The 10,422-nt window shown below is 56.2% G+C and overlaps 1 protein-coding gene across 1 annotated transcript in view; it reads left to right on the top strand.

Moving 5' to 3' along the window:
- The window catches only part of TLN1 (talin 1), a 27,899-nt gene that overhangs the window by 17,092 nt on the left and 385 nt on the right, over nucleotides 1-10,422 (top strand). The window contains 20 exon segments of the mRNA XM_010012444.1: nucleotides 1-63; nucleotides 388-520; nucleotides 631-732; nucleotides 855-1,025; nucleotides 1,172-1,321; nucleotides 1,445-1,546; nucleotides 1,670-1,789; nucleotides 2,481-2,627; nucleotides 3,320-3,486; nucleotides 3,701-3,884; nucleotides 4,111-4,236; nucleotides 4,482-4,598; nucleotides 4,678-4,863; nucleotides 4,943-5,050; nucleotides 7,948-8,053; nucleotides 8,173-8,330; nucleotides 8,580-8,705; nucleotides 8,834-8,896; nucleotides 9,154-9,336; nucleotides 9,930-10,055. The exon segment at nucleotides 1-63 is cut by the window's left edge and continues 143 nt beyond it. Of these exon segments, the coding sequence (XP_010010746.1) occupies nucleotides 1-63; nucleotides 388-520; nucleotides 631-732; nucleotides 855-1,025; nucleotides 1,172-1,321; nucleotides 1,445-1,546; nucleotides 1,670-1,789; nucleotides 2,481-2,627; nucleotides 3,320-3,486; nucleotides 3,701-3,884; nucleotides 4,111-4,236; nucleotides 4,482-4,598; nucleotides 4,678-4,863; nucleotides 4,943-5,050; nucleotides 7,948-8,053; nucleotides 8,173-8,330; nucleotides 8,580-8,705; nucleotides 8,834-8,896; nucleotides 9,154-9,336; nucleotides 9,930-10,055 (2,638 nt within the window).

The raw sequence follows: 10,422 nt of genomic DNA, 5'->3' as shown, positions 1-10,422 counted from the left end.
GGGTCTGTCTGGCCACTCGCGCACCGTCTCGGACTCCATCAAGAAGCTGATCACCAACATGAGGTGAGGAGAGTCCTGCCCACTCAGCTGCAGCCCTGTCCCTGCTGCCTCTGAGTGAGCATCCTTAGGGATGTCTTGGCTCATCATCCTCTTTGGTTGATGAGGCGAGGCAAGGGATGAGATGAAGATGTTCCTCTTGTCCTGCATGGGAGCTGCTCTTCCAGCCCTGAGTGACGGGTTTGCATGTCAGCGTGCCTGTGCTTTATGACTCTGGGTTGCCCCAAAGCCTGGCAGAGGGGTCCTGCTCCTCACCAGCACCAGCTGAGGCTGGGGGTGAAGGGTTAGTGTAGCACTTGCCAATGCTGGGCTCATCCATCTGTCACACAGGGACAAAGCTCCAGGACAGCGGGAGTGCGATGAAGCCATTGATGTCCTGAACAGATGCATGCGGGAGGTGGACCAGGCCTCCCTCGCTGCCATCAGCCAGCAGCTGGCCCCACGAGAAGATATCTCCCAGGAGGTGGGTTAGGGATGCGCTGGTACAAGCTTAATGTTGGCTGGCATCCGTGCCCCAGCTCCCTTCAGCACATGGTGACCCCAGCCTCATGCAACGCCTTCTCTTTGCCACAGGCTTTGCACAACCAAATGATCACAGCTGTGCAGGAAATCAGCAACCTGATCGAGCCCGTGGCCAGTGCAGCACGGGCTGAGGCCTCTCAACTGGGACACAAGGTAACACAGGGATGGGGAACTGCTGAGAAGGTGCTTGGTATCCGTGGAGAAGCTTGTGGTGGGAGGAAAGGCACAAGATAGACAGGGCTGGAAGTGCGGGTGCTGATGGTGCTCTTCCCTAGGTGTCCCAGATGGCTCAGTACTTCGAGCCGCTCATCATGGCAGCAATTGGTGCTGCTTCCAAAACACCCAACCACCAGCAGCAGATGAACCTCCTGGACCAGACTAAAACGCTGGCTGAGTCTGCCTTGCAGATGCTATACACAGCCAAGGAGGCTGGTGGGAACCCCAAGGTAAGCAGGAGGGGTACATGTCAGTGGCATGCTTCTCTTCATATATGGGTGCTGCATGGCTAGACATGGATGTAAGTGTGTGTGCAGCATCCCTGTTGGGATGGGAGCTGCTGCCCACCTTCCCTCACTGTGGTTTGTCCTTGCAGCAAGCTGCCCACACCCAGGAGGCTCTGGAGGAGGCCGTGCAGATGATGAAGGAGGCAGTGGAGGACCTGACCACCACTCTGAATGAGGCAGCCAGCGCTGCAGGTGTTGTGGGAGGCATGGTGGACTCCATCACCCAGGCCATCAACCAGGTGAGGGGAGCATGAAGGGGACCTGGCCAAGGGGGGTGGTGGGAGAGAGGAAGAAGCAGGGTCAAACCCTACAAGGTTTTTGGGCTGGAGCTGGAGCCAGGGTCTCCTGATGGTCTCTTGCAGCTGGATGAGGGGCCAGTGGGTGAGCCAGAAGGGACCTTTGTGGACTACCAGACCACGATGGTGAAGACAGCCAAGGCCATTGCAGTGACCGTGCAGGAGATGGTGGGTACAAGCAAGGATGTCGCTGCAGAAAGCTCTGCCTCCCGCACAGGCAGGCGACTGCCTTCCTTGCTTGCCTGTCCCAGCATAGGCCCCCTCCAATTCCTGCTCTTCTTCCATTGGCAGGTCACCAAATCCACCACCAACCCAGACGAGCTGGGCACGCTGGCCAACCAGCTCACCAACGACTATGGGCAGCTGGCACAAGAGGCCAAGCCAGCTGCCCTCACCGCTGAGAATGAGGAGGTGAGAGCATGGGGAACAGTGCTGGAGCATGCCGTGGGGCAGAGTGGGGTCTGCTGGGGTATGAGAGCAGAGGACAGGGACACTTGAACCTCCTGGGGACAGGTAGCATTCACACCTCCCCTGGAAGATGGTATGGAAATGTGGAACAAAGCCTTGTTTCCTTTTACCCTTTCCTGAGAGGATTATAGAATCTGAGAATGGTTTGGGTTGGAAAGGACCTTAAGATCATTCAATTCCAACCCCCCTGCCATGGGCAGTGAAACCTCACACTAGATCATGTCGCCCAAGGTTCTGTCCAGCCTGGCCTTGAACGCTACCAGGGATGGAGCATTTACCACTTCCTTGGGCAGCCTGTTCCAGTGCCTCACCACCCTCACTGTAAAGAACTTCTCCTTATATCCAACCTGAACCTCCCCTGTTTCGGTTTGAACCCATCGCCCCTTGTCCTATCACTACAGTCCCTGATGAAGAGTCCCTCTCCAGCACCGTTGTAGCTCCTTTCAGACACTGAAAGGCTGCTATAAGGTCTCCACGCAGCTTCTCTTCTCCAGGCTGAACAGCCCCAACTTTCTCATCCTGTCAGTTGGGAGAGAGGAGCTGGGTGGGGGTGGATGGTGTTCCCCAGCGGGTATCATGGATGTGAGGCCACCCAGTTTCCTGCGGGCTCTCTCATGCATCCATTCCTCTCCAGATCGGCTCCCACATCAAGCGCCGGGTGCAGGAGCTGGGTCATGGCTGCGCCGCCCTGGTCACCAAGGCTGGAGCCCTGCAGTGCAGCCCCAGCGATGCCTACACCAAGAAGGAGCTGATAGAAAGTGCACGCAAGGTTTCCGAGAAGGTAAGTGGTCTGGAGAGAGGAGCGATGGCGTGGAGAGGTAGAACGGATGCTGGATTGAGCTTTGTGCTCTGAGAGCTGCCACATGAGGTTCTCTCCAAATCACACTTTATATTGGTGTGCATAAGTGTTTACTGCATCTCCAGCCAAGCTTGCAGCTCATGCTGGGTGATTGATCTTGGAAAGCATCCTGTCCCATCAGTCAGTCTAAAGAGCACGCTTCTGAATAACAGATGAAAACATGGCTTAAAAGCTGTATTTGATAAGAGTAGAACAGCAGCACTTGTAAGCAACATCACAAAAGCAAAACAAACACTTATTATAATGCCTGGCACATGCCTGCGTGTTCAGGACCTCCTGCAGTTCCTTCCTTTCCAAGATTGCTTTCCATCAGGGAACTTGTTCCCCTATGAGTGCTTGCCCAAGTACAGAAATTGAGTTTAGCAGCCAAAGAAGAGATGAGTTGTGATGTTCTGATGCCCATCATGCAAACCTTATTCATTTGCAAACTACCAGAATCCAGTATCCCCTGAATGCCCAAACACAATAGTTATAACTGGAAGCTGAGAAGGGGTGTCCAGATCACACAATGGCCAATTCCTCTTTTTGACATGGAGTGACTCTATCCTGGGAGATGTTGGAGAAGGTGTGCGCAGCAACTCTGCTCCCCAAGTCACCTGCCTTGTACCCCACAGGTATCTCACGTGCTGGCAGCCCTTCAGGCTGGGAACCGTGGAACACAAGCCTGCATCACAGCAGCCAGCGCTGTCTCCGGCATCATTGCTGACCTGGACACCACCATCATGTTTGCCACAGCAGGAACCCTCAACCGGGAGAACTCAGAGACCTTCGCTGACCACAGGTACCCCTGTGCAGCCTCTGCTCAGCTAGAGAGGGGGGGGTCAGGCTCTGTCCTGTGGCCTCCTGTCTTTATGAGCTGTGGACTAGCCCCAAGGACAACTGCAAGTCCAGGTCATGCTGGCTCTGTTTCCCTTCCAAAAGGCAGGGTCCACAGTCTCTCTATACCCCAAGGACCATGTAGAGGACTGTGTCCTCTCTGACTCTCTTCTCTCCAGGGAGGGCATCTTGAAGACAGCCAAGGCACTGGTGGAGGACACCAAGGTGTTAGTGCAGAACGCCACAGCCAGCCAGGAGAAGCTAGCCCAGGCTGCCCAGTCCTCTGTGTCCACCATCACTCGCCTGGCAGAGGTGGTGAAGCTGGGTGCTGCTAGCCTGGGATCTGAAGACCCAGAGACTCAGGTGGGATGGGGTTTGTAGGGTGAACAGAGGCTGCCTGTAGCTTGCTTGGAGGGGTTGAGGGTTGCGGGTGTTCTCTGGTACCCTGGGGTGGATCCTACATGTTGTGGAGAGGTTTTGCTGGGCTTTGGCTGGTGCTGGCTGAGCTGGGGTCCCACTGCTGGGTCTCACCACGCCCAGCCTGAGCGTAACCATAGCCAAGCCATTGCCCTGGTTTTGCTGTCCCCAGGTGGTTCTGATCAATGCTGTGAAGGATGTGGCCAAGGCACTTGGAGACCTGATTGGTGCCACCAAGGCAGCTGCTGGCAAAGCTGGGGATGATCCTGCTGTCTACCAGCTGAAGAATTCTGCCAAGGTCTGAGCTGGATGGGGTGGGAAAGAGGGGATGGAGCAGCAGGGGCTGAAGAAAGAGCAGTGGGGCTTCTCTGTCTGGGGGGAGGAGGGGAAGAAGTGGCAGATAAATGTGGGCACAGCACTGGTAGAACAAGATGAGGTGGTGTGAGTGGAGTATGGGGATGGTGCTGGTTTGGACCAAACCATGAAGGTGCCAGCGGGAGCCTAGAGCTTGCATGGGGCTTAACCTCTTTTTCCCTTCCATAGGTGATGGTGACAAACGTCACTTCCTTGCTGAAAACGGTGAAGGCTGTCGAGGATGAGGCCACAAAGGGGACACGGGCACTGGAGGCCACAATAGAGCACATACGCCAGGAGCTGGCGGTGAGTACAGTAGCAGCGCTGTGGCTGCTGCCCCCCTCACCGCCTGCCCTGTGCCTCACCACCACCCCTCTCCTCGCAGGTCTTCTCCTCCCCGGTGCCTCCTGCCAAGGTCTCCACCCCTGAGGATTTCATCCGTATGACAAAAGGCATCACGATGGCCACAGCCAAAGCAGTGGCTGCTGGCAACTCATGTCGGCAGGAGGATGTCATTGCCACAGCCAACCTGAGCCGCCGTGCCATCGCCGATATGCTGCGTGCCTGCAAGGTGGGTCCGGCGCGGGTTTGTGGGTGCTGGCAGGATGGTGCTGGATGTAAACTGAGGATTCCCTGTCTCTGGATTTCAGGAAGCCGCCTACCACCCAGAGGTGAGCGGGGACGTGCGGCAGCGCGCGCTGCGCTTTGGCAAGGAGTGTGCTGATGGATACCTCGAGCTGCTGGAGCACGTGCTGGTGGTGAGTGTCCCTGTCCCCGTTCCCAGGGTGGGCAGAGGGTGCCCGTGGATGCCAGGGTGCTCCCCACATCCCCAGGGTGCTCTGGGCTCTGCATCTCCTCCCACCGAGGTCTTTGCATGGCCCCTTCTCTGCCTGTGCCGGCACAGCATATGGCTGAGCCCCTTCATTGGAGCTGGATGTCAAGAGAGGGGAACAGGCTCTGACGAAAGTTATTTGACTAACAACAGATGGAGATTAACTGGCCTTAAGCAGATGGAGACTGGAAATTTGACAACACGGAAGCAAAACACAGAAGCAGCTTCCAGTAAAAGTGGTGGGAGTAAGACTTGAAAACAGCTTGTTAATCTCACAGCAGAGGGGGAGATGGGCAGCAGATAGCAGAGGTGATGACTGCGAACACCAGCTGCACCCTTGTGATCTGGTCTTTGTCTGTCTGAGTCCTCCCGAGGACTTCAGATGGCTGCTCTAATTAACTGTCCTGCAAGATAAGTGTAGTTTACAAGCAGCAAATTAAGACCACAAAGCGGTAGAAAGGATCCAGTGAGGTCCTTCCAGTGGTTTGCATTCTTGGCAGCGTCACAGAGGTGCAGTCAGGGGCTCTGGAGGGATGCTAGACCCAGCCTGTGTGTCACAGCAGCTGTGACAGCCCTCGAACCACAGTCAGAATGAAGACGGAGGGAGAGCCAGGTCCGTGGCAAGGTTTCACTGAGCTGGTTAGAAGGGATTGGTGATGTTCAGGTTTGCCAGATGAAAGGGGGTGGAGCTCAGACTGTGGTTTCCTGCAGGGAAGGCCCCATTAGGCAGGGGATAACGAGCAGTGGCTGCACAAAGAGGAGGTGGGCAGGAATCAATGGCTAGAAATTGAAGCTGGGTCCGGGGGGAAAATCAAAGGGTGGTTTTATCTGAAGGAGGTAACCACTGGAATACAATTCCAAGGGAAGCAGTGAGTTTTCTGTCCTCTGCATCGAGATCAAATGTCTGTGTGGAAGATGCTTTAGTCACACGTAGGTCATTAGTGCTGAGGAGGAATTCTCAGGCTGACCTGTTGTTAACAGATCATGGGGCTAATGACGTAGTGTGGCAGTGCCTGAGATCAGAATATTCTGATGTGTTTTGGGAGTAACCCTCCACTTGCATGCAATATCATCCATATGTATCTTGAGTCTCATCCACTGGTACATCTCATGACCTGTTTACTGGAGGTGCATCTCAGTAAGCTCATAGCCTCCATGGTGCCTTCAGCTCCAGACAGAAACCATTTAGCAGTTCTAAACATGTTGTCAGAGCCCATAGCAGGTTTAATAGTGGGACTTTTAGTCTGGATGCCCTATGAGGGCAAACCAGCCATATGAGCCACATGCAGCTCAGTGGCTTTGCTGGGACAGCTCCACACAAGTCCACAGTAAAGCCATGACCCCCTCAGCATCTGCAGCACTCTGGTCTGTGAGGGGAGGAACAAAGTGCTTGGGTCCCATTTATCAGAGGGCAGCAGATTCCTGGAAAGCTGCGAGCAGGAAGGATGTAGGGGAATGGGAGGGAGGTGGCGGATCCCCGACAGCAGCAAGTGCATTGCTGTATGATGAGTCCCTGTAAGAAACCAGTGCTTTGCATGGAGCAGAGCAAGAACAAGCGTGGTTAGGGTTTGAGACAGAGGGTTATTTGACTTGGGACGGCTCCCAGCAGTGGAGTGTGAAAGCCTGCATATTTCACTGGGGAGGGGAAGGAATACGAACCTCCACGGGGACTTGGTGTTTGGTAACAATAGGTCTCTCCCTCCAAAAGTAGGGAGATCCGGTGGCTGAAAAATGCAGTGAAGCAATTCAGGGTGGAGAGAAATAAGGTGTAACGGGGGTGAGGAGGAGAGTGGCTCCATGTTTGCTCTGGGTGTAGGTGTCTCCTCCAGCCGTGGGACCATCATCCGGGTGCCCTGGCTCACCCAGCCCTGCAGGGCTGAAGGATGAGCTAATGATGGCAGCACTGCTCCCCAGCCAGGACCTCTGATCCTTCATTCCCACCTCTCCTCTTGGCTGCCCTTCACCCCTCACTGGAGAGCACCCACCTTCCCCTGCCACCCTGCAGTGCCCATGTGTCCTGGCCAGGGCACTCACTGCTTTCTTCTCTTCTTTTCCTTCTCTCTCTCCCTCCCTCCCTCCCTCCCAGCCGGTGAGTAAGGCAGCACTGGGGTGTCTGCTGGTGTCTAACCTCAGCATGAGCCTTGCTCACGGCGTGTCTGCGTGCCCAGCACGGTGCTGGGGTGGCACTTACGTGTGTGTCTGCAGGGACCCCAGGGTCCGTGTGTGTGTACTCACACCCGCTCTAGCTGATGGGCGCAAGTCAGGCCAGCGGTGAGCTCTGCTTGTGTGTACAGACCCTGTGTGTGTGCACACGCGTGTGCTGTGGTGTCTGCATGTGTGTCCCTCCACCCCGGTGAAGGACCCTCGTGGCTCTGACTGACACCTTGTTCTGGCAGGGCCAGCCCTTCTGGGACATGGGTCCCCTTTTCTGCCCAGCTTGTCTTTGCTGATATATCCAAAATGGGGACAGCAAGGAGGAAATGCTTCTGGAGCTTGAAATGCTTGGGGGATCGGGAGAGAAATCCTATAGGGATAGCTGCTGAGTGCAGGAAGACTTGCGCTGAGTGTCTTGTGTGTGCGAGATGTCCCAAAAGCTATGGATGCAGAAGGGCTATGGGGAAGCTCATCCCATCCTCGGGCAGGAGAAGACCACCAAGGGTCACTTGAGAAAGCATCACAGACAACCTCTTATGTGTACACATGTAGAGGGGGCATGGGGGGGTGTCTCAGGAGTGTCCCACTCTCCTTCCCTGGGGAGTGCACCCTGAACAGACCTACGAGGTCCCCTTTTTCCATGTGCTTACATCTGCCCCGTGCCCGCAGATCCTGCAGAAGCCAACTCACGAGCTGAAGCAGCAGCTGGCAGGATACTCCAAGCGCGTGGCCAGCTCCGTCACCGAGCTCATCCAGGCAGCCGAGGCCATGAAAGGTAAGGCTGTGAGGGCTGGGATTAACATGGAGGGATCAGCAGCTGCTGGAGGAGGTAAGGGCAGGTCAGAAGTGAGGCCTCACGCAGGTTTAACCTGCCTCCTTTCCTGGTTTCTGTAGGGACAGAGTGGGTTGACCCTGAAGACCCCACTGTCATCGCTGAGAACGAGCTGCTGGGGGGAGCGGCTGCCCCTTACACGGATGGGGTGGGCGCGCCGCCTGCCATTGAGGCTGCAGCCAAGAAGCTGGAGCAGCTGAAACCAAGAGCCAAGCCCAAGGTAGTGGTGCTGAGCCTTGGCTGACCCCCATACTCAGCTTGGGGTGCGCTGGGGCTCTCCTGCCTGTGCTTCATCCTGGTGTAAAGACCCATGCAACAGCCAGTCCCTCTTCCTGTGCTCCCGCTGCCTTATACATCCCTGCACTCCACAGCCCTTAATCCAGCTTTAGATGTGTCCCCTCAGCCCCCTGCTCTGCCTCATCTGCCCCAGCACCCCTGCTTGGGATTCACACCCTGCTTTTGCCCACAGCAAGCAGATGAGAGCCTGAACTTCGAGGAGCAGATCCTGGAGGCTGCCAAATCCATTGCTGCAGCCACAAGCGCCCTGGTGAAGGCAGCCTCAGCGGCCCAGCGAGAATTAGTGGCCCAAGGAAAGGTAAGGCTGGAAGAGAGAAAGAAGTAAGAACATACAGGGCTGTGGTGGGTTCTGCTTTTGCCTGGGGCTTGTTCCCCATAGTAAGGGGTATGCAGGGTGATGAGCCTCACTCCTCTTCTTCCTCACAGGTGGGCGCCATCCCTGCCAATGCATTGGATGATGGACAGTGGTCCCAGGGACTCATTTCAGCTGTGAGTATCAAGGTCAAGCTCAGAGGATGGAGGGGGGACTCTTCTCTTGGCTCCTCCTACAAAGATTAGGATGCTCTGCCCTTGTGCTTCTCCTTAGTGGAAGAAACAGCCACGCTTGTTGCTCCCTTTCCCACCGTCTGAAACATGGTGTGGAAGCTGGTTATCACCATCCCGTATCCCACAGCCTCCTTGGGAACAGTGAGGGTATACCCAGGGGCAGGCTCCTGTACACCCCCTGAGACTCCCTCTCACTGCAGGCACGCATGGTGGCTGCTGCCACCAACAACCTGTGTGAAGCCGCCAATGCAGCAGTACAGGGCCATGCCAGCGAGGAGAAGCTCATCTCGTCTGCCAAGCAAGTGGCTGCCTCCACTGCACAGCTCCTGGTGGCCTGCAAGGTGAAGGCTGACCATGATTCAGAGGCCATGAAGCGGCTCCAGGTGAGTCCCAACCTGCTCAAGGCATGGGTAAGAGCGTGGTGAGGGCACATGCGTGGTTCCCAGGACTCATGCTCCATGCCTGTGTGCCATTGGGCTCCTTGGAGCGCAGGCTCTGTGTTGCTTGGACTTACTGCTACGTGCCAGGAGTGTGAGTGATGCTCACATCAGGCATTCAGGAATGAGGAACTGGCACAAGAATGCCTGAAATGCATTCACTGCACCGCTGGCATTCGAGAAGTTAATGTTTGGGTGGCGTGTTTTGTAGCACCCTCACTCCATGGCACACAAGAGGTTAATGCCCATGTGTTGCAGGGTTAACATGGGGTCCCAGAGTCACTCAGGCTGGGGAGGGTCAGGAGGGCTATCCCCAGTTCCCTGCTCCATGGCTCCAGCAGGAGCCAGAGCCTGGCTGGGAGCAGCAGTGCCTGAAATGGTCATGAGCGGGTGGCAAGGCAGCAAGCCATGTAAAGAAATCACTGCCTGCGGCTCCCAGCACGCCTGTCCTCCTGCCAGCCCGGCCTGAGGCAGGGGGTATTCACCCCCCCACCCTGGGGCTGGGGCTGAGGGTGCTGCTGCCCCCTTCTCTCCCGCAGGCTGCCGGCAATGCGGTGAAGAGAGCGTCGGACAATCTGGTGAAGGCAGCGCAGAAGGCAGCTGCCTTCCAGGACCATGACGAAACGGTGGTGGTGAAGGAGAAGATGGTCGGGGGAATTGCACAGGTGAGGAGCAGGGGTGGCCCTGGCCCCTGTGTGCCAGCCTCAGGACCGTGTCCTACCACACGCCAGCATGGGGCAAGTCTCCAGAAACCCTCACAAACATGCTGCGGGCGCATCCATCCCATCCAGCACCAAATGAACATTGTGGCTTTGCCCTTATCCTGCCCACATGTAGCAGTGGGCACAGCTAGTGATGGTGCAGTGGTCCCAGCAGTGTAATGCACTGGCTTCTTGGTGCAGTGCCCGCATCATCTCAGTGTCCATGACACACGGGTAGGGCAGAACATTGGGTTAAAGGTGCCATGGGTCCCTTATGGCCACAGGCTTGCAGCACCATCTGTGGGGGGCATGGGGCTGAGCCCTGGGAGCT

Source organism: Nestor notabilis, unplaced genomic scaffold, assembly GCF_000696875.1.
Source record: "Nestor notabilis isolate BGI_N333 unplaced genomic scaffold, ASM69687v1 scaffold21120, whole genome shotgun sequence".
In the NCBI taxonomy this organism is placed as follows: domain Eukaryota; kingdom Metazoa; phylum Chordata; class Aves; order Psittaciformes; family Psittacidae; genus Nestor; species Nestor notabilis.
This window is presented reverse-complemented; position numbering and strand designations above follow the sequence as displayed.